At 42.6% G+C, this 24204-nt stretch overlaps 1 protein-coding gene across 7 annotated transcripts in view; it reads right to left on the reverse strand.

Annotated features, from left to right (window-relative positions):
- Positions 1 to 24204, reverse strand: part of HDAC4 (histone deacetylase 4) — a 1546655-nt gene that overhangs the window by 425850 nt on the left and 1096601 nt on the right. For all 7 annotated transcript variants that reach the window (XM_085645137.1, XM_085645138.1, XM_085645139.1 and 4 more), the window contains 3 exons: positions 12529 to 12774; positions 9711 to 9897; positions 7382 to 7515 (listed from right to left, as the gene is read on the reverse strand). In XM_085645137.1, coding sequence (XP_085501263.1) covers positions 7382 to 7515; positions 9711 to 9897; positions 12529 to 12774 — 567 coding nt within the window. The remainder of the gene's footprint in view (positions 1 to 7381; positions 7516 to 9710; positions 9898 to 12528; positions 12775 to 24204) is intronic.

Consider the following 24204-nt stretch of genomic DNA (forward strand, 5'->3'; position numbering starts at 1 on the left):
CGGGTGCCCAACCGCTCGAGTCACGCTACGCCTTTAGGGCCCGGTGACCCCAGGTCTTACAGTAACTTTATCTGATAAGAAGTAAATCCCTTAACAAGCCTTTTTAAGAAGCAGTGGGGGGATGGAGCTGCCACCCCCTCGGAGAAATAGACTACCATCGCCCCCAAAGATGATGAACACAATTTGGGCGAATAGAGAGTCGATGCTGGCTCTGTGGACACCACAACAGGGCAGATAAAACCAGAATAGAGACATTACCACTCAATGAAGGAACGTGGAGGACATACTATTTAAAAATGTAAGGAGAGGCAGATATAGAGTTTCTCACCTGAAGCTCTTCAACTTCAATGTACGGCTTTCAGAGGAAGGAGGTGACCCCCATCTCCCATTCCTGGTCTGACCTTTAGTGCCCTTGCACAACAATAAGAATTTTAGCTGTGAGCTTCTTTTACTTCGTCTAATGGCTTGTCACAATCTCACAATAACACACTGTATGTTCATCAGTATTGCAATGTCTATAACACACCATTTGCCACTCCATATGGCTTGTCCAGGGGTAGTAGGATTAGGATGCTATCCAGGAATACACTCAAGTCCTTCCCTCAATGGCCTGCATGCTTTTGCTAAGGTGGCACAGGACCATTGTGCAATCACCTCTCACATTCTGCTTTCGGTGCCTTCCACTTAATTATTTGATAAGCAACAACCTTAAGTATCCTCCAAACCCATAATATTCAAATGTATTGCACTTAGATAAATTAGATTACTCAAGCATGCAGAGAATCGCCTTCCACTGAGGAGTGTAATCCCATGGGAGAAGCCTCGAGAAGGGCCATGCCATCAGCATACAACATAACAGGTAGATGAATATACACGCCGGAGTCTCCCAAAAGAACTGTGCAGAAAACCTGGAAAGTAAAATTTCAAGAAGCCATTCTGCTTCATGAATTAAAAAGCAGCAGCACACTCGCATGTCTCCATAATGGAGGATAATTCACTGTTTCTCCTAGCTTGACACAGATCCAAGTCTTACTAAAATTCCATAAAGGCCTGAGGGGATACCCTGTGAAACTAATTTACATCAAACCAATTGACAGTCCATCTTATTGATGACCATACTAAAGTCAGTGCAGACACAAAATAACAGCATGGATTGCTAAATGAGACCTCTTGGCCAAATAGGTCCAGGAAAAATAGTTTTGTAGGTGGTAGCAGCCTTTCCTAAAGGCGGTTTGTTCAACTGGAAGAATATTCATTCTGCCTATTCACTCTTGAATGTGGGCAAGGAGCATCTTCTAAAAAACCATAGAGAATGCATTTCAAAGAGCCATCAAGATTAAGTTACCTGGACTCTCAGTTTATCCTTCTTATGAACTTGGACTAATAGTCAGAATCATAGCCTGCTGTCTTTAAGTAGTCAATATATCCAAGATAGTCCTCCCAATAGCCACTGGAACCCAAGTAGAACAACCAAAAGATGTAAAGCCCTCTCATGAGTGACCACTCCAAACCACCTTATTTGACCTGGTAACAAGTATTTCACCATTGGACCTCCTCTCAATGCACTGCCATTGTCAACATTGATGTGCAACAGAAATATCGATTCACTGAGGTATCACTGGATGTTTAACTTGAACTCAAATAGTTTTAATCAAACTATTTAAAAAAAATAAAAATAACCATGCAAATACCATGCAGCCTTTATGCAACAATTAGGTTCTTACTTCAACATTCAATATGTATTATATAGTGAAATACAAAAGGCTGCAATGCCCAGTGCTTCCCGTGATCATATTGCTCAAATGGTGCACATACGTGTCTCGTGACCACTATGCCTGGTCACCTTACTGAACAGCAGTGCTCTATTTTTTACAACTCATTAAATTATTTCAAACACACAAAATGTGACGGGAGTAAAGTAATGGTTGCAAACAGTCCAACAGCTGGCAATTGTTTGAAATAGCATTCCAACTCCATGTTTTTCACCCGCCGTGCCACTCTAAAGAGAGGCTCACCTTATGCAGATCAGTTCTGACCAACCCTACTTCTCACAGGAACATTCCGTCCTAAACTGACATGCATTGCCGCTCCAGAAGGGAACACACGCAACTCTGGCACACTTTCAGACTATTTAGGCCTCTTCAGTGAGGTATAGCTTGGATTCTATGGCACAGTGAGCATGGGACCCATGTCTGAGCGCACCCGTGGCCACTCAGGGCATGATATCAAGCACACAATGTTTTAAAACATTTTTTTACAAACTATTCCAATCAACTGTGTAGGCGTCTATTATGGACACCCTTTTCCACACCATTATGATCAGTGCTGTACTTCACACTGACCTGCTCTGGGCCCGAGATACACATGCATCAACATCTCTCAGCCACCTAGCTTGGCAACATATCAGAGCAGCCCTTTCTCTGCACCCCATCGATGTCCCTGGGTACATACACTGATGCTTGCTGTGCCTACTGAGGTATTCTAGAACTGGTTGATTGGCTCATAGTCACTTTACTAGTTAAGCTCCATAACTATTTTCATTTTTGATAGACCTGACTAGTTTTGGTTAATTCTCTTCCTATAAATTTTGAGCTTGGCATGAGAGTGATTACCAACAACAAACCCTTGCAGTATCTCCCATTTCCTACAACATCTTAGCTCAACCTTGCAAATAAGTACTGATTTACACGTGAGGCACCACTTCACTTTGTTCCTCGCGATTTCTTCTCTGATGCTTTTCCTCAATAGTTTTCATGAATTGGGTGACCAATTGTCCCGCCCTCCATTGCCTATATGCTTCACTCATAGAAATAGGACCTTTTAGCGCATATTGAATCCAGAGTTTCCTGTTTCTGGGAGTCATACTTTAAGTAATATGGGCATGCAGATCCTTTTACCGAACCTTTGATTAAGTAATTCAGTTTTTGGTAAATTAAACATTTTCCTTACTATTATAATTATTTTTTTTAGATATCATCTGATTGCAATAGTCTAATGTCCTGGTGATGATCTTGTAGCCACAGAGGAGTAGAAAGATAATCAACCAAAGTGCTAATTAAGTCAGCAATTGATTAATTATTACCTTTTGTACTGGCAGACTGGATTCAACCAGTCCCTTCACATTCTGTACAATACAGGTTTTGCTCCACCTTTTATACACACTTTACCATCCACCATTTGAGCACTGAGTAATTATGTTATGCACTGAGCATTTTATATGTAACTATTTGCCACATACTGACTGTTTAAACAAAAAAATAAATGTTACTTCTCTGTCATGGAATTTGCTCAGAATCCATAAACTGTAGAGTATCCCCGAACAAGGGCAGGATCCCCAGAACACCTTTTTATTTTATGATTTAAAGTACACAACGAAAACATGCTAATTTAAAAACATTTTCAGCATATTAATATTCTGGGTTTAAAAAACACAATTGCACGTTAAAAAAAAAGTTCATTTTGGTTAAAAAGCCACTGAATAAAACTGTTTAATTTTTAACAGCCCTAAACCAGACTACCCTAAGAAGAAAAATTGTGTAAGGCTTTAATGCAGAAAAAAACTGAAGCTCTGTGAGCGGAGGTAAAGGCCGCCTGAAAGGCTAATTGCCAAGTCATATGCAATGACGCCTAATTTATAGGCTCAAAATGACGCTCAAAATGAGGAACTATCAATTTGGATACAACCAGATTAAGCTCCCAAGTTGAATTAGGCTGGCGCCAAGGAGGGTAGGTCTCTCTAACCCCTCCAGAAAGTCATATAACAGGGACTGTGAAAATTATCATAAAAAAGGGATTTTCTTGTATGCGGTTATCAAAGTAAAGTGTACTTTTCCTGAAGCGAATTGTACGTTTGACTGAGTGAGATAAAGAAGATATCAAACTACCACATTTTCTTGTCAAGACATTTTATCATGTTTATGATGTAGATACAATTACTAGAATCGCTTGCCTTTAAATGCACAGGAAGCCCCTGTAGACCGTTTTTGGCTTCCCTTGTGGCCACACATTTTTGTGGTAAATGAACATGTCTGTATTGTACAATTTCAGTAGTAATGCTTCTAAATTTAAGGACATCAAGTTAGATGGTCTTTCTGCCCCTGCATCTTGGTTAGTAAAACTGGTTTGCATGGTAGCCTCCTGCGTGGTTTTAAAGACCGGTAATAAAGCTCTGGATACCACCAATGTCTTGGTCACACTGGGGCTGAACCATTATCACTTTCAAGTAACTGCACTTTAAGTGGACTAGTGGAATCAGCAAGATTGAAGGAAACAGTAAAAACAAATATCTCTGAGAAGTTTATCAAAAAGGCATTTCCATTGACCCCAGTTCCCACACTACAACAGTGAAGTTTGGGTGTTTGGTGATGTTGCAAACCTTATCTATTTGAGGAAACCCCATTATTAGAAAATGCCTTCTAGTGCATTGCTGTAAAGAACCCATTTGTGGTTTTCTATGAAAATTTTTAAAATAACCCATTTAAATGCTTTTCTATGAATAATCTGATGAGAAGTCTACTTCAGTGTTTTGTAGGCTGGGCAAAGGACAAGCCCATATGGATAGGTTTCTCATTAAAAATCAATTCCAAAGCGTCAGATTCCACAGAAAGTGTCCTGGACCTGGTGCCTCTCTGCTTGGTAGTGGTTGTGCAATTCTGTCTGAACTAGGATCTTGCCCTTTGCAGAAAAAGTTGGAAAGTCTTGACAGCTAAAGGGACTGCCTTTCGTTCCAACACAATGATGTAAATCAGGCATTGTCTGTCGGGCCACATGACCTGCACTGAGAAGTTCTGCAGGTGGGCTCCCCAAATTACCAAGCAAGCATCCATCATGAAGGCTTGCTTCAGCAGATCTTAATGGAACAGGAATACCTTCAGAAGACGAACTTTAACACAACAATTGAAGGGACTGTATTCCGGATAGAGATAGATGAAGGTTTTCTTCCCTGATTTCCTCCCACTAAGGCCACTGATCTTCCAAACACTGTTGCATTGTTGTGTAACTTTGCATTTAGTACAAAGAAGACGCATCTGACCATGGGTATTTGATGGGCTTTTAAGAATTTGGTGAAATTTCTGAGAAATTGAAGTATATCTCTTCGAAACAGCATACTTCTCTTCTCACTGTACTCAACGGAGAGCCTAGATAAAAGATTCCAGCAATTTCAGTTGACATGAACGTCTAGGTAATGAAGCGGAGCCGTGGTCATTTTGAAATCCTGAATGGACTCTATACTCCGTGTTAGCGTTTCCCAACCGGTCACTTATATTGGAGTAGATAAAGATCTACTGTCAGCGAAGGTAAGCTGCCATCACAGCCGTGCATTTTGAAAAACTTGGAGGAACTGGTTTCAGACTGAAAGGTAACAATTTGTACTGATAATGTGAGTCACCCACTATGATCCTCAGGAACGTCCTTTACTTTGTTGGTACTGGAATGTAAAATATGCTCTTGCAGATCTATTGCACACATTCAATCCCCAATTAACCAATTGTTCGCCAGATTGAGGTCCAAGGCTGGTCTGAGTTCTTCTCTGGGGACCTTTGTGTTTGAAGAGATACCCTTTCCTGCATGAATGGCCTCTGGTGCAAGCGTCTGAAGAAATATTGTAACTCTGTTGCACAAGAAATGTTCATGTTTTGTATTATTTGTAGGACCCATTTGACTAGTGTGGCCTTATGCCACTCTTTTAGATGGTTTGATAAACTCCCTACCACTGAGTGGCACATAGAGGAGAGGACTGGCTCTTCACATAGGAACAATGCTGCTGCTGTCCTCTACTTCTTGCACATGTTCTTTGGTAAGAACGCAGCTGCTTTTGGCCTTTAAACTGTGACTGATAAGATCCCTGGGGGTTTGAATCCGGTCTTCAATGGCAAAGAAATGCTACTAAGATATACCAAACATAATAATATAAAATAACTATAATATAAACTCTGAAATACATTAATTCGAAATTTTTTGCTATAGTTACAAACACAATTTCCTACTGAAGCATTTATTGACCTGTTGAACCTTGGTTATATACGCTCAGCGAGTGCCAAATGTGGAGTAGATCTATGCATGGGGAACAGTTAAAGTTAAAGTAATAGGCAAAAATAAATAATGCCTTATAAATGGAAAGTGTGGCTATACAACTGTACTAATAAACACATTCACACATTTATTACTAGAGTGCAAAGGCTTTATTCCACTGTATTACCACCGCAAGGAGAACTTTACATGAGAAAATAGGGCTTACTAACTAAAACAAACAATTACACCTTACAGAAGGAAACAACTCTCCTAATAGTCATGGCACCCCATCAATGTGATGTTATGTTATTGCACAAATTGAACACTTTTTACTCAGATTTTGATTAAAAACCTTTTTTTTTAATGTCATGGCAGAAATAATATATGCAGAAACAGAATTTATCATGCTATTTATTACCACTGTTGAACAGAGGGAAGAGTCGTAATGACCCACTCTAGGTTTCACTTCTTGCGAGTCATAGCCCCACCCCCATACTCAAGAAGGATAATAAATGGCTTAGAACACTTTGTGATGGTGCATCTAAGGACAAACTACATACAAGGGCGTTTAGGATCATTAATTTCTATCCCAGGATGGAGAAATACATTAAAGGAAAAATTCAGCAAACGGGATGGGTGATGGGGGTAAAAAACACAAAACAAAAAAAAAGTGGCTGAATGGCCCAAAAGAGACATTTTCCATTTTAAATACCATAGGAATTTGTTGAAGGAGCAAAAGAAAATAATGGATAAACGAAATTACACCAAACTTGGTATGAAAGTAGAATTAGGATCGAGGCAGTTGCTTTACTTTGTTTGGTGTAAATCCATTCCATAGTTTAGGAGAAACTAGAGTTAAAAGGTGTTTTTATGGGCCTTAAACTGAGAAAAATCTTGAATTTGGGAGATAGAATTAACAGGATTAATAATCCACTAACTAATGATCCCTGAATCCAGTTTTGCAAACCATTCACTAACCGAAATGTAAAAAAAAAAAAAAAAAAAAAGAAATCCGACTGGGGAAGGGAGCTTTCTCCCATCACCCATTTCGTCTCAATGAATCAAAAGCTCTCTGGCTGCAAGTTGAACAAAACTGCTGAGGTCACCATTACAAGACTAGAGTATTCTGTCAGTGTTTATTTTTAAATAGGTTTAGTTGTTATAAGCTATGCTGCCGATGACTTAATTTTAACTTTGGTCTTTTTGCAATTAATATTAGGTATTACTTTGCCAACAAGGAAGCTGTGGGCGAAGGTAGCTTTCTTTGAAGTAGTTATTTTATTCCTTCGATCATTTTTAATTGGATGGCTCCGACAAGAGACAGGTTTGTTCGAGCAGTGAAACCTTAACTTGATGTTCAAGGGCTTACCTCACATTTCCCACGCAGGCCTGTCTCCTGAAGCCGGGACCAGATGCTTTGTATCCTTCCTGCATGCTCAGGGTGGCTGTTGGTGTTCCCACACGTGCACTGGTGTTTCAGCATTATAGTGTCATACACAAGACCTGCAAAAGTGTGACAATTATTGCTTTAGACAGATGCCCCAAAAGAGATTAAGAGTTCATGCTTACTGTGCTTGCCACATACCGAGGACTACAATATGCCATGTTCTGATCACAGACATGCCACGAGACACAAGCCTGCACCCGGAGCTAGTTTGTAACAGTATGTCAGAAATACAAAGTATGTTCCCTCAACCTAATATTATGAATGAGATAATCAAAACAAAAGGCTAGACTTTGGAGGGTTAAACCCTCAGAGCTCAGCCAGGTTGTGTAAAAACTATACAGGAAGCGTTGCCACCTCTGTGAAAAGTCCTATATGCAGTCACAGCTAGGTTGCTGCCTTAAGAAGACTTAAATACAAAAATGTAGTCTGTAATCCAAGCATCTGAACTGAAGCGTAGGCTATATGATCAGTCAATTCTCTTCTCAGCAAGATTGGAAACAATACAGCAGAGACATCCTAAACAAACATTGGTTCTAAAGAAAACATTTGAACTATTATGGGAAACGCCTAGAGATGGCCCCCTCAGCTACTGCTCTCCTTTTTGAGAGCCAGTTGATATGACTAATAGATGTTAGTCTGTAGAAAAGAGAACTCAAAACGAGACCTAGAAAGTAGTCTTGAACACTGAATTTCTGTTTTCAAGATATGAATCTTGAAGAAGCTCAAAAGTGAGATTTATTATTTCAGCGCTACACTAATAAGGTTCATGTACATTGCAAGAACTGCATTTTGTAAGCAGTAGCAGCCCGTCCTTGAGGGTGGAGGGCCCTGCAATATTCTGGCCGACATGAAGAGTGTCAATTAGACTGAGTAAAGGTCAGCCTGACAGACACTCTATGTTCAGGTGCGGCAGCCAGGTGCTATACTTATGCAGGCGGTTGGCTGCCTGAGGTGAACATTGAACGCTGAAGCCTTGAGAGTGCGACCTCCTCAGCCCAGCAAAGGGCTTGGAGGACCTCCCCGTCATGAAGAAGGGGGGCGTCACTAATAGCCACGGACCTGGGCGCTTCAATTGTAAGCCCTAGAGAGCCTAAGGTCGAACTTCCACCACGGACACCTCGTTAGAGTGGGGTGGGGTCATCAGTTTCAATGCCGCCCCCCCCCATCCCACTCTGTGATAAGTTATGGTCTGCCGCCTCGTCTCACTGAGAGAAGGCAGCAGTCCCAATCCTCCAAGAACCTCGAAGGCAGAGGGGGAGTTATCTTTTTTAATGTTTGATGTGGATATTTGTGAGTGTGTGTTGTGCATGGTCGTGTAGGTGCTTCAAATTGTGGCCCTATTTGTGCAAGCTTGTTAACGCATGGGGTGTGAGTGTTCATGTATACGCGTGAGTGTAGGGTATGTGTGGCGCCACCTGCTCCCCCACTTGAATTAGTTGTCACTGTGTGCAGGGTGTGCCATAAAGCCATACCATGGAAATGGCTTGTTCAGACTCCCTGAAGCTTTCAAGTAATTAAGTGATCGACTAAGATCTCTACAACACATTTTTTTTATGAGAAGAAGTGCTAATAATTGAAAGCTCTAGGAGTAACTGTTTTTAACTGTTCTCCGGGCTCTCGCTTTATGAAGTCATACTCGGAGACATCTGCTAACTGCATCACACTATTCTTAGAAGTAAGTGCTCAACTATGAAAGGCCCTGTGAAAAAAATGTGATGAAACATCCCTAATACTAAGTGCATCATGGATTGATTGAAGAAAGATAAATCACAGTCCATTTAGGATGAGAATGATGAAGGGACTTTGTAAAATGTGTACTGATTATTAACTATGTATGTTGTACATTCTTCCTTTTTTTCGTATCGAAGGGGAACCAAATAAATTGTTAGAAAAACATTTTTAAAAAACTGTCCAAGAAGTGAGGTCCTTTCCACGTTTTATATTTTCAGAATCCTCTCTATGAGTAAAAAGAGGTAGCAAACACCAGGAATATGAGCATAAAATAGAGGTTAGCAGTAACCACTTATTCTACCAACTTCCACGCCTCTGACCAGTAAGTTTACTTAGCAAAGAAGCCAAATGTGCATTTTAGAGAGGGCCTAATTTTCCATCCGATTAGTTGGAGACTAGATGAAGGCTTCATTGAGTGCTAAGAATCCTTGACAGCTGCCAGATTTAATTGAAATGAAACCTGTATGAAAATAAGGTGCTTATCGAACCCTATTGGTGCAACACATGTCTCATTCCCTACCTGTAGTGAAGCGTGGCTTGGTAGGCACTTCCTGGACAGACATGGGGAAGTTGGCAGAGGCGGGGGAGGACTGTGCTCTTGAAAGTGGCCGGTGACCGCCAAAGGACACAGACATGCCAGCTGCCTCCATGGAAGCCTGGTACTTTCTTAACTGGAGAATGCGCTGTTGCTCCAGCATCAAGGCTTGCTGTGGAGGAAAGAAATATACAAGAGAGAAAAGTTCGACCTCACGTAGGAGCAGCAGATGAGACTTCAAGCAAGTCTAATGGATGAGACACAAACAGTACTAAAAAAAGACCCTTACCTTCAGACATTTTGCACAAAATAATCTCTGATTAACCTTCAGTTGGGCTGTCCAGACCCCTTGCATAGGACTATCTCCAGTCCAAAATTCACCCACATCGACAAGTCTTCAGGTTATCATGTCTGTTTCAGAAGAATCTTGAGCCAATAAGCTACTGGTGTGGATATTTTTCAAAAGAACCATATGCAATAATGGAGCTAGTCTCTAGCACATTGCCTAACACTGAGGAGGTATGCCTAATACGCTAACTGCAAGCATTAAACGGTTCCCTAGCCAACAATGCTGGTAGACCTCTACTCTTAAAGATGCTTCTTTTCATCCCATCACCCGTGTTAAAGCACACACCATGTATACAGAAGATATTTTCCAGGCCCATTAGTTACTTAGGCAGAGCTATTGTATAGCTTATTATCAGCATATACTGGTCTACTGATCAAATGTTACAAAGCATTCCCCATTCTGTCCTATGGGGCAAGATAGCCTTTCAATAGTGAAAAACGAAATTGGCTGTATTTCACTATCAGGACACGGTACACACACCAGTACACGTCCTACCTTTCACATACACTGCACCCTGTCCAGGGTGTACCTTGGGCTTCTAGAGAGATGTCCAATGTGTAAGAGAATGGAAGGGTAGGGCCTGTCAAGTGGATGCACTTGCCAAGTCGACATGGCAGTTAAACTGCGCACAGGCACCGTGGTGGCAGGCCTGGGACATCTTTTCAGGGCTAATCATGTGGGTGGCACAATCAGTGCTGCAGGCCCACTAGTAGCATTTGATTTACCAGCCCTGGCACACTCAGTGCACTTTATAGGAACCTGCTGGTAAAACAAATATGCCAATCATGGATAACCAATCACAATAACAATTTACACAGAGAGCATATGCACTTTAGCACTGATCAGCAGTGGTAAAGTGCCCAGAGTCCTATAGTCAACAAACATAGGTCAGGAAAAAATAGGAGGAAGAAGCAAACGTTTTTGGGATAACTCTGCAAAATGGACCATTTCCGACAGAGAGAATTTTGTAAATTGAACTATGTTACAATCTTGCTGGGGTAGAGGGAGCGTGAAAGGAAAATCTGCAGGATGTAATTTTTTCTAACGCAACGCAATTTAAATACCTATAAAATGAACTGTACAAATAATTCAAAATAGATCAGCAGTGAGGAAAGCACCACTGGCTACTTTCCTAAATAAAGACTACCATCTTCAGAGATCTTTCAACCCATCATCTGACTGCATGAAGTGACTTGCCAAACTGCCCCATTCCAGAACTGGGATACCAATTTCCAGCAGGGGGCTACTCTATGGTCAATCAGATGCAGGCATATAGCTATGCTCCACATGTTTTGAATGTCTTATTCCTCAGTTTATTAAAAGCTTGCTTGTAGCTGCTTCTTTTTTTCAATATCTAGTGAACGTCTCTGAGAAAGTTAGCGTGAATGTTGAAAGAATGCCTGGCAATATGGAAATTATTTGCTTCTTTATATATGCAAGATTACTTTTCAATGGTCTTTTCCAAGAGTTGCTCTCTGGCTATATATTTATGCTAGCCTTCTTTCCACCTGCCTACCAGGTGACAGTACCGAACCTGACTGAATGGAAAGGAGATTCATATGCTCAAATAAAGTATAATGACCGTGACAGATCGGGAAAGATGAGTGTATGGCCATAAGCGAAGAACTTAATCTGGGGGATGGAAAGAAGCAGCCCCTGACTCAATGAGTGGGAAATTTGCCTGGCTGAAAAGCAAAGAGATCTACCTGACTGAAGAGGGAGAAACTGTATTTGTATAAAGGGAAAAAATACGTACCAGCCCTGGTGGTAGGAAAGTGTACATATCTGGAGAGTGGGTGAAATGGAAAGAAGCTCTACCTTACATAGGGGTTACGAATCAGTAACTCATTCTGAGCAGCAGCAGACTAACTGGGAAGTAGGAACAGCTGTCAAGAGGAGACAGTGTTTTACCTTTAAGAAGAGGAAGGAGCTGTATCCGAGAAGCATTGAGTAAGGAACAGCTTCACCCATTCAGTAAAGGGAAAAGAGCACTGCTTAATTTGAGCCGGTGGCGCCAAGTCGCACCCTTTTATGGGAACAGGCACTTATTTTAAATTATCAGACATTTCCCAAGAGCCAGAGAGGGAAAGACAAACAAATGGTAAAAAAGGAGAAAGAGAAAGACTGAAAATCATCACAAAGTGAGAAAAAAGGAACCTGCAAGTGTGAGATAAAGGGACAGTCGATTAAAGGGCATCAGGTGGATTCCGGATTATACAACCTTGACATGTAATGTCTGTGGGTTTCAATATAGCTTTGGAATACGGCACTCATTTTTTGCAATTTAAATACTGGAATGGACTGTAAAACTCACTGAAGGGAACAACGCTGTAAATGGCTGCCTGTACAAAATAGAAAGATCAGTACCTCACTGAAGGGATGGGAAGCTGTACCTTTAATTAAGGAAAAGGAACTTCAGTTGCCTCACCTAACCAAATTTAGAAGGAGATGTACCTGCCGGAAGAGAAGTTCCTGCTCAGTCGGCATCCTTCCAGATTCCAGCTCAGGGTCATCATCCTCACTCTCCAGGGGCTCCTGCTTCACTTGCACCAGACTGGCTAAGAGTTGTGCTTCCTTCTGAGCAGCCATGCGGTCAGCAAATGGCTCTTCTAGGAGTCCCTGGTGCTCACGTAGCTCCTCTTCAGTCTCCTCAGGATGGCTCTCATGTTGCCTAGATGGTTCGGCAGGCTTTGGAATCATCTGTAAAGAACCAGCAATAAACGTAATATAGCAAAAAAGGTGTTTGATGGTTGTCAATGTGGATTTCCACACAGACATCATCCGAGTGCCCTTATTACAAAAAGATAAGAGTGCCGAAATCATAAGTCCATCCCCTCCCTCACCATCAATCTTCTTAAATCTAAAAAATGATCAGCAGTCTATTACCATTACTAGAACTGCCCATAATAAGCCATTAGAGACAGTTATCTTCGCAAATATCTAATTCCCAGACAATCTCCTCTATGAATCATACAGGCTATCACAGAAGAAGCCTCCAGGCTGCACAGCAGCCAATCAAATTTGCCATGATACAGTATAACTAGACAACCACAACTTCCAGTCTGCAATAATAATGACATAAGCTTAAAATCTTACAGAAATGTCTAGATATATTATTTTATCACACCGATACATTCAAAATTCCCTGAAAACAGCATTTTAAACTGTGGTTTCTGCTGTGCTGCAGTGTCTTTACTATTTATTTTTTAATCAGGCACGTGGTAATAGATTATTTCCATGTTAAAAGGCACTGATGCTAAGAGCCGCAAATATAGACTGAGTACTTTATAAAACTGCCACCCAAATTGCGTTTTTTTCAAACCAACCAAAATGGCGCCTGCCTTTCGGGCACGTCATCTGCATCCTGGTTAATGACAAGTATCACAACCTTGGATGATTTATCTACAGATCACGGTCACCACGTATTAAAGACATCACAACGAAATTCCCCTATCCGTATAAGGCAGTTCATATGCTTTCCGACTGCGATTAAAGCACTTAAAAGTTATTTGGCTTCCCCAGCCTAAGCCATTGGTAACAGGTTTAAGAAGTCTTGTTTGATATTGGAAATTTGAAGAAAGCCACTACAAAGCTATACACTGGACTCTCACAGATGACAGATTTTGGTTTCTCAGGCTTAAAAGAGATTAAAGCACACTGGTGGGTCATCAATTATTAGACTAGATGGAATAGGCTTTGCAAAGAGGATGATTTCAGTTTTCACTCCCATTTAACTTGAGAAAGTTGTTACTCATGTAAGTGGTCATGTTGGTCATATAGTTCATAAACATACATCTGAATGCATGAGCATTATCAGAAATAAAAATGATCAACTGTGTGTAGTCAGCGCAGTAGACTGTCAAAACCACTTGCTCATACGTTTTCTGCAAAAGGATCCATATATAAATTAAATAACATTAAATACATTAGACTGAGGGAAAACCCGTGGAAACCCCATAAGGAATAGACTCAGCGACCCTGCATGTCTGGTGGGACCGCCGTGAAGATTACCGGCGTGCCTATTGGGCCGTTGTCTGTGTATAGAGTATGGTCGGTTACCCCGTTTGCCAGGTGGGGTCCACTGGAAAGGAGGAGGACTGTTTTGGTTCAAGCAGTCATCGTAGGCGAGGCCGCCGTGGTGACCTGTGTGGGCCCAAGCCCCGACTGAGGCTCAGATCAGGCGCTACCTAATCCCCGCACCCCCCTGTGGGAAGGATAAGAAGAATTTAGTGTCTCAGCAGAGGAGGTGCCGTGGACACTCAGCTGCAGCCCCTGCAGAGCCATGAGCCCTAATCACCAAAAGAAGCTGCTATTGCTCCCTGCGGAGACTCTGGCAGCACAAACCTTGCAAGAGCAGGTAGGACTAGTCACAGGGCCGGAAGGCCCCGGAACACTTTTGACTTTTATCAGAGTAGTGTGGGATTCCTGAGACTTGGACTGCCAGTGGGACCTAACCAGAATGTCATCTGTAGTCAACTGGGAATAACCACTACCACTAGTGAGAGGGAACTGGGACTCAGAGACCTGCCTATTGAACATTACAGCCCTAACCTCAAGGGACTGTGTGTATTCTTTGTGTATGCCATATTTCATTTGTGTTCGCAGATAAGTACTCCTTTTGTCATAAAAGAAAGTATTTGACCAGACAATCATTTATTACAGTTATTGAATGTATTTTGAGTTGTGAGCCTAGGTTAACCCCCCTGTACCTAACCCCACCTGCCTGCCCCCGAGAAACCTATACTGAAAACATTTCTAAATATACTGATCACTTTTTCCAACCATTTGTGACCCAATCTCCCATCATAGATCAAATTCAGGATGTAGCCATGGGTGGCAATTTTTCACCATCATATTTAAACTTGTATACGGGTCAATATGAATAATTTTATTTGTGGAATCTGTAACCACCCCCCCCCATTTCAAACATCTTTTGTTGGGGTAGATATATAAATTGTAGATTTATGATTTGGACATGAGATTTAGACACCTTACATTATATTTTCACATATCTTGATAACAATGGCTACAATTTTCATTTCACCAAGAATCAAAGCCAGACTTCTGCAGAATACCTGCATGCTACCACATATATACAGGATCCCCATATAACATCTATGCTATATAAAAAAACCTGATTCCCTGCAATGCCATCCTACATGCCACAAGCACATATCACAAATTACAAATGCCTTCAATGCCTCTTGAAGAAATGACACGACTGAGACATAACTGCAGTGATGACACTATTTCCCAACAAAAACTGACATGATGGAGGCACGTTTTGCAGACAGGGGTTACAGTAACGGTAAACTGGAAAAGTTAAAAACCAAGATAGCCAAGGTTCATAGCTATCAACTTATCTAAAAAATGACTCAATAAGAAAAACACACAATATCCAATTTTTGTGACCTCTTCTAATATATCAAGAAGGGACATCTATAAGACCTTAAGCAAACACTGGTACATACAAACAGTAGACAACATGCTCGAACAAATGATCTGTTACAGTTTTCTCCAACCCATAAGAGACCACAGAGAGTGCACCCCCCTCTAAGTTTCTACAGAGGTGGAAGATGCAATGTTTGTTCCTATGCTGTTGATAAAATGTTGATTTCCAGTATGATTGTGAGAAAGGTACAAGGTAGAAGACTTTACTAATTGCAACACTAAGTGTGTTACCTACATCATAATTTGTCACGGCTCAAAACTATATGTTGGCTGCACCATTTGGTAGTTAAAGAAACTTATTCTGGGATATATCATAGGCATAAGGAACCAAGACGAAACGTATCCATTGGAGAAATATTGTATCATCATGCATATCTTCCTACATCTCCATCAAATTCCACGCTCTGGACAATATCAGATCATGTTCTGTGGAGGGTGACAAAGCCCTAGCCTTACGTAAGAATGAGGCAAGATGGATTATTAGACTGAGATCTGTTGACAAGAGACTAAATCAAGACCTTTTGATGTATTAACCAAAATGCTTACCAAAATTATGTTTTGAATGATAAATATCATCTTGTTAAATTGTAATTAGGCAACAATTGATATTCATATGGTTATGCATATTGTATGCCATCCTATACGGTCATCCTAATGATGGTAATATATACATCTCCTTACAACATAGTGTTCCTCACATTGTCTCAGATTTCATTGATTTATTCTAAACTGAGTTTATAATTTATTTGTGTTTGCATATCCTAGTGTCTGGCTATTCATGACAATACTGTTAGCTATTTATTTTTTTTGTTTACCAATGAAGAACTGTTATTCTATTTATCTTCTTATTCTAGCATGTCAGTTTTTAGATAAAACGAATTGCCATTGTATTATTTTTTTATGGGCCATAAATGGTATGGTGATCTTTTAAATAACGCTGCTGAATAATTATGTAAGCTTTCCAAAGAACGATATCTTTTTTCCCACTTTTCTTTCCACAAAAATGCTTTTTACATTGTGACTGGTATCATTCATATTATTATTTCAGGGACCTTCCTATCTATGTGATAACTTGTATCTTGGGTGTAATACAGAGTTCTTTTCTTAAATGTTATTTTTGATCATGTACATCACTGCTGTTTCAGTAGGGCATCCCAACTCTTCTGTCTTCTTTTCCGTTGTTACACTAACATTTAACTATTTTTACTTTTATACTCATTTCATATTCGCTACTGTTCGCTATTTATGTTTCTCGGCTATAGACTTCACAATCGCCTTCTTTGGGCACTTTATCTATTTTTGCCAAAACTAACTAAAAACTCTATTCTAATCATTCACTGGGCTATCAACACATTATACTCTTCAGTATTGGAACTCGTGAGCTATTTACAACATCCACCTTTAAGTCTCCTGTCTTTAGCTACAAACAGTGCTGCTATGAGCTTTCTTACAAATACATGCCACTATTTGAGCATTTGTGCTTCTCTGCACACCATCATTCCTCAAATATGGTCAGTTTCTCACTTACCCTTTGCACCTAGTTTTGGAATTGGACATGTATGCGGACTGGTGAATTTTCTGCCACTTTACTGCAATAAATACCAAACTGTTGGGACAAAAGTTGACTGTTTCAATTAAATCTGTTTTGTTAAATTAAATGAGGTGAGAGCTGGAGACCTAGTGCCTTAAGCTCCTGTTTGTTTGGAAGCTAGTGATATTTTACCACTAAGTGCCCATACAGAAGTCTTCAACTAATTTTGCATTTTTAATTCTCAATATGCACATTTACGGATTTCTGTGACTGAATGTCACAGAGCATTTTGGCTACTTCATCTCTTGAAGCCATCTTTTACAACATGCATTTTACATGAACCCCTTCCATTATTTTTTTTTTTTAATCATTCCATCGTAACTTTCACGTCAGCAGCTATGTGTCTAATCTACATGCATTATTCCACCAATTTGTTAGGCTTTGGGCTCCCAACTATATTTTTATTTGATACTTTTGATAAGACACAACATTTTTATGGCTAATCATCCTCACTAATATTGGATAAAAAAACAAGTTTATTACCTCCGTTAACGCCATATCTGGTAAAGGCTCTATCTAGCCGCAAATTCCTTACTTTAGAATTTTCACCCGGTGCTAGACTGTATCTGGATAGTTTGTTAGCAGCATAGATGCAGTCATTCAGATCCGCGCTGCGTCGTGTGCCTCGGATATGACGTGTGGTGCCTATTTAGGTGCCATCCCAGAAAGTAGACATCAGTTTCTATTTGCGCAGAGCCACGAGGAACACGGACCACTGGTGTGGGAAAAACTAGGCCCCTAAAAGCCTTGACCTTAGACATTTGTTTGCAGACTGGAGAGGATGGGTGGGTCAATAAGGAATCTGTGGCAAGATGGTCTCTATCAGATAAGGCATTACCGAAGGTAAGTAAGGATTAGTTACTTACCTGTTATCCTAGTTCTCTTCCAGAGGTATACTCATCAAAGTCATAAGCACTGAATAATACCCACCCACATGCGGGATCCCGGAGCATATAAAAATATACATATATATATATATGTGTATGTTGGGGGCCACTAGTGCCTAGTACTTCCGCTACATACATAAATACATGTATATAAATACATAAATATGCAGCCTAACATAGTTCCAATAGGGCAAAATGCCAAAATTACATAGGTTTTTCTTGAACAAAAATAATCTTCTAAATACACCTTGTAATAGAGAACATATAATAGCAGGCAGTTGGCCCATAGGCTGCACAGATGAATAAACATCACAATACAGTAAAAAACTGGCACCTTGCCTTTAAGGCTTCAAAGAACCTGGACACCGTGCCCTTAAGACCTCCAGGAGCCCCTCTGCTCCCATCATGCACCACAGGTGACAGCTAGGTCAGTTTTTTTTTTGGTGTACTAACTTGAAGCAACCTGAGTATAAGATGCAAACACTACATTAACATACTATAAATGCTCGTCCGGGGAGGCAGGAGGGTTGCTTATGACTTTGATGAGTATACCCCTGGAAGAGAACTAGGATTACAGGTAAGTAACTAATCCTTCTCTTCTAGGGGATAATCATCAATAGTCATAAGCACTGAATAGAGTAGCAAGCCCATACCCACTACCTCGCGAACAAGCAAGTAGTATTTAAAAACAGGTAACAACGCATCTGAACATGACATCAAGCAAATACATTTCTCAGTAAGGCTTGCCCAACTTGGGCATCTGCCTGTGTATCAGAATCCAAGCAGTAATGGCGGGTGAAAGTATGAACCGAGCGCCAAGTAGCTGCTTTAAAAATCTCTGTCATAGGCACATTTCTAAGGAGGGGTGTGGTAGAGGCTTTCCCCCTGGTCGAATGCGCTTTGGGTTTGCCCTGAAGAACTTGGTTAGCTAGTTGGTAGGACAAAGATATGCAAGAAACTATCCATCTAGAGATGGATCTCTTAAAAGCTGCAGAACCGGTATTAATGGCACCATAGTTAACAAAGAACCGGTCCATCTTTCTCAAGGACTTGGCTTTGTCTAGATAAAATTTCAGTACCCTCTTGAGGTCCAAAGAATGGAGGGACCTCTCCGGAGGAGTAGTGGGATTGGAAAAAAGTGGGAAGAGTGATAGTCTGATTGATGTGGAAATTTGAGACCTCCTTAGTTAGAAAACTCGGATGGGTTCTCTAACCACCCTCTTTGCATGAAAAACAGTATAAGGCTCGTATAAGGTTCTCTACAACACGACGGAGCTCCACAAACGCCGGCGGGACTTGGTAGTGGTGATGGGACCTTGGGCAGTCACCCTTTGGGCACACGATCAGCTGACGCGTGTTGCTACTATGAGATGGTTGCAGGTATGAGGAATCTTCGCAACCATCTGGTTTTGATGTGAATCTCGCATGAAGTAAACAGTTGGAACCCCTACAACCCTGAAGAAGTTGCACAAACTATTTGCAACAAAACACGTTGGCTTGTGGATATTGATTATGGTTTGACTAAAACCATTTTTAATTGGGAAAGCTTACAGCGCTTAATAAAGTATCGTCAAGCTAGTAAGCTGCACCGCTTTTTAATGGTGAGAATTAAATCTCTAGTCTCACGGGGTGCACAAGGCACTTGTAGTGACACTATGCACTGACAGCTCATTCACATTTAGGTTTTACTGTCTTCTACCTTTTCTTCAGGTTTTCGAGAGTCTCACAATAGAACACAACTTTCCTTTTTTCGGGAGAGAAAGTAACCGATAAGTGGGTGTGCTAGTGAGTACCAACCAGCAACCCCCTTGGTGTTACAACCGTGAGGTGCTTTCTCTCCTTTCTCACACTTTTTTATGTTTGGGTGAGAGTGGTCCTATGATGGTTTTCTGACATTTTTTATTGTAAATTGAAATGCCATGGCACTTTGATTAGCGATAGGAATCACTCTTTCGAGGGAGTTTGGAAAATATGGGCAACCCCTATAGTGTCGAGTTGGTGGTACTAGGTGTGTAAATCTAGTCAGGCCTGTTGGTTATAATCTCTACAACACAAGGCCTGAATTTCACTAACCCTGCGGACAGAAGTGATGACAACTAAAAAGGCAGTTTTCAACGATAAATGCAGCAGAGAAGCGTTGTGAATCGGCTCAAAAGGAGCACCCATAGGTTTTGTAAGGACTATGTTAAGCTCCCAAGGAGGAGATGGAGATCTCACTGGGGGGACGGGGGAGGGGGTAAACCTTTTTTATGCCTTCAAGGAAACCTTTTACCACTGGCATTTGGAAAAAAGAAACCTGTGTAGGGGACTTCCTGTATGCAGTGATGGCTGCTAGATGCACTTTAATTGAAGAGAACTGCAGACCAGACTTGGCCAAATGTAATAGGTATGGCAAAAGTACCTGCTCTTGACCCTGCACCGGATCATGAGCACTGCCCATGCACCACAAGTAGAACCGCTTCCATTTGAAAGCATAGGATTTTCTGGTGGAAGGTCTCTTGGCTTCCTTCAGGATAGTCATACAATCCGCTGGTAAGTCTAAGTGTCCGTATTAAAGGACCTCAGGAGTCATGGTGTCAATCTGAGGGATGAAAGATTGGGATGAAACACTCTCCCCTCGTTCTTGGACAACAGGTCTAGACAGCAAGGCAACCTCCGGTGTGGCACCTCGGATAATTGTAGAAGGTCCGGGTACCACCACTGACACGGCGACTCTGGAGCTGTCAGGATCATTCTGGTGTTGGTCCTGTGAAATTTGTTAATCACTGCCGGGATCAGCGGAAGCGAAGGAAAGGCGTACAGTAATGTCCAGGACCAGTTTATCAAAAGGGCATTCCCTCGTGATCCTGGTTGGGGAAACCTGGACGCGAAGACTGGGGATTTGGTGTTGACCGCGTCTGCGAAGAGGTCGATGTCTGGCACTCCCCATTATCGGAAGATGTCTTGCGTGACTTCGCTGTTTAGCACCCAGTCGTGCACTTCTACGAAGACTCTGCTTAGTGAGTTTGCTTGCACATTCATGGACCCCGGAAGGTGAATGGCCACAATGATGAGGTTCCTTGCGAGAAGCCACTTCCAGATGGTCTGTGACTCCAGAGAGAGAGTTCTCAACCTGGTGCCCACCCGCTTGTTCAGATAATACATCATTGTGGTGTTGTCTGTCTGAACCAAGAGGGAGCTGGACTGGAGAGAAGGGTACAGTGACTTGAGAGCCAGGTGAACGGCTTTTTACTCCAGGAAGTTAACGTGATACCCTTGTTCTGTCTCTGACCAGAGACCTGGTACTTGAAGAGGGCCCCATATGCGATCCCCAACCTTGCAGGGAAGCATCCGTGACTATAGTCTGAGTGGGAATGTCTTGGTGGAATGGGACTCCCTTTAGTAGGTTTGACCGCTTCATCCACCATATGATGGAGTCTTTGGCCGACTGATGTAGAGTCACACAGTCTTCCCAGCGACCTGAGACTTACATCCACTGGTCCTCCAGAGACTACTGCAGAGGACGCGTGTTCAATCTGGCATTGGGGACGATGAATACGCAAGAGGCCATTGAGCCCAACAGCGACGAAACCGGTCTGACTGTGGAATGACGGGCGCTGAGGAGATCGCGACATTTGTCCCTGATTGATAACCTCTCTTCCGAAGGACACGCGCTTGCCTTTGAGGTATCTAGTGAAGAGCCCAAGTAATGGATTCTCTGGGTCGGATTGAAGACCGACTTCTTGAAGTTGACCTGAAGCCCCAGTGTGTTCAACAGCTGAAGACAGTAGTTGAGGTGATTCTGAAGCAGAGAAGGTGTGGCACTCTTCAGGAGCCAATAGTCCAGATAGGGGTAAATGAAGATTTTGCTTTTGAGCAGAAATGCTGCCACCACCGTCATGCACTTCAAGAAAGTTGGGGGGGGCTGATTTGAGCCTGAACGGTAGAACTCGGATTTGAAACTGGTGATGGGTTACTTGAAAGCGGAGGAACTTTCTATGCCTTTTGGACATCAGGATATGGAAGAAGGCGTCCTGTAAGTCTATAGCACACATCCAGTCTCCCTGATGTAGATGAGGGAAGATCTGGTGCAGAGCCAACATCCATTTGCAGATGAATTTGTTCAAGAGCTGCAGATCGAGAATTGGTCTGTATTCTCTGGTCGGTCCGCTTTTTTCGACCAGGAAGTAACGAGAGTAAATGCTTTATCCTTGCTGTTGCTTTGGAACATACTCTGACGTTTATTTTGTAGAAAACTGTCCACCTCTTTGTGCAACAGTAGGTGATGTTGGTTGGATCTTTTTTGAGGAGGAACTGATGGAGGTGGGCCTTGAACCTCAGCAAGTATCCATTTTGCACAATATTCAGCACCCATTTGTCGTTTGTTATTGATCTCCACTCTTCCAGATGAAAAGTGATACTTCCTCCTACCGGAGTGGCTAACGGGCACGGAGGAAGCCTCTGCTCATTGTTTGGCTGGTTGCTTAGCAGTTGAAGCCTGTTGCTTGTTGTTTCCTCTACCAGGTCGTCTTTGATGGAATTGCGACCACAGCTGCTGCTGATTCTGGGATGACCACTGAACGGCCTTCACAGTGTCCAATTCATTTTTCATTTTGGCCATCTCATCATCCGCGTGAGACCCAAACAGCGAATACCCATTAAAGGGAAGGTTGACAATACTCCATTGGGTATCTGGTTTCAGGCCTGTGAGACGCAGCCAGGCCGAGCGTCTGGAACAGATGCCGTGCGAATAGCCGTGTGCGTCCAGATCTGACGAGTCTGCAGCTGCACTTATCACCTGGTTCACCACCAAGCCCCCTTCTTGCAGTATCTCCTGAAAGTCCTGCTGGTTTTCTTTTGGGAGTTTGTCTGTGAATCTGGCAAGGAAGTCCTAGAGAGACCTATCGTATCTCCCTAGGAGAGCTGAGGCCCTGGCCACCTTCATAACGGAGGCAGAGGTATTACACATCCTCTTGTCCAGTGAGTCCATATTCTTGCTGTCTTTCTCGGGAGGGACTGACGAGGAAGAAGTCGCAGAGTGTGCATTCCTGGCTGCCGCCACAATGACCGAGTCTGGTTGGGGGATCAGAACGTAGGAAAAGCGGGTCCTGATCCGGGGCTATATATTTCTTAGCGAAAGAGATGGTACTGCACCTACTGTGGATGGAGTTAAGAAGGTCTGCATGGCAGGCTCGAAGAGGCCTGGGACTAGAGGCACTAGAGATCTGGTTGACGATTGATGGTGTAACGTCTCAAAGATAACGGATGTGGAGACGGTCGGGGACGACATACCGATGTTGAGCTTTTTGGACCCTCTGCATAGAACGTCAGTGAAGGTTCCGATGTCGTCAATTGGGGACACTCTTGATGGTGGTGTTGCAGACAAAGATGGTGAATAGTCCTTGATCGAAGATCTGGTGGATGTGGACCACGTTGGTGATCTTAGTCTACTCCTCTTGGGAGAGGAAACATGATGCGAGAGAGACCGCTCCCATGACCTCGTGTGGCAGGAGGATGGGGACCTTGACCTTCTCGGGGTTCTTTTCAGAGAAACCCTCGATTTTTTTTTTTTGAAAACCTTTATTAACCACAGGTGTATCAATTGGCAATGTACAGTCCTGCGCCAGAGCATCAGGTCGGCAATGTTTGAATATACACAGTCAGATGATGAGACACAGCCATTTAGCCGACAACCCGGAGGTCCGGCGGCGGAGGTCAGCTGAACATATGTAGAGGAATTGGGTGTGTACATTGCGTAAAAACGAGTCAATGGTGCTTTTCTGCTTTTTGTCGCGTCGCTTCTCCTCTAAAGCGCATTGTCTGCGAGTGAGGGGGGCGCTGTGTACCAGCCCGCAGCGCAGCGTCGTCAACCAGCCCCATGGCTCATAGGAGGAAATGCGCTGGGCGCCGGGTTGTCCGTCAGGTGCCCTGATTTGCGGGCATCGGAGTCCCGGTGGCCCGTGCATGGCGTGGGCTGGAGCGCGACAAGGAGGTTGCAGCATAGCTCGCAAGGATGCGCGTGGCGGCCGTCGCTGTGTTAGAACACGGGGTCTGCCAGGGAGCTGGGCCAGTCGCCGAACTGCTCCCCGGGTGCGTGACATAAACGTAGGGGTCAGGGCCAGGGTCGAAAACTCGGGCGGGGGCTAGAATAAGAGGGGTGGGGGGGAGGGGGAGAACAAGTGGAGATCTGTCTGCAGCAGTGTGAAAGGAGATAGGAGCTGC

The sequence above is a fragment of the Triturus cristatus genome, chromosome 3_1 (genome assembly GCF_964204655.1).
Source record: "Triturus cristatus chromosome 3_1, aTriCri1.1, whole genome shotgun sequence".
Classification (NCBI taxonomy): domain Eukaryota; kingdom Metazoa; phylum Chordata; class Amphibia; order Caudata; family Salamandridae; genus Triturus; species Triturus cristatus.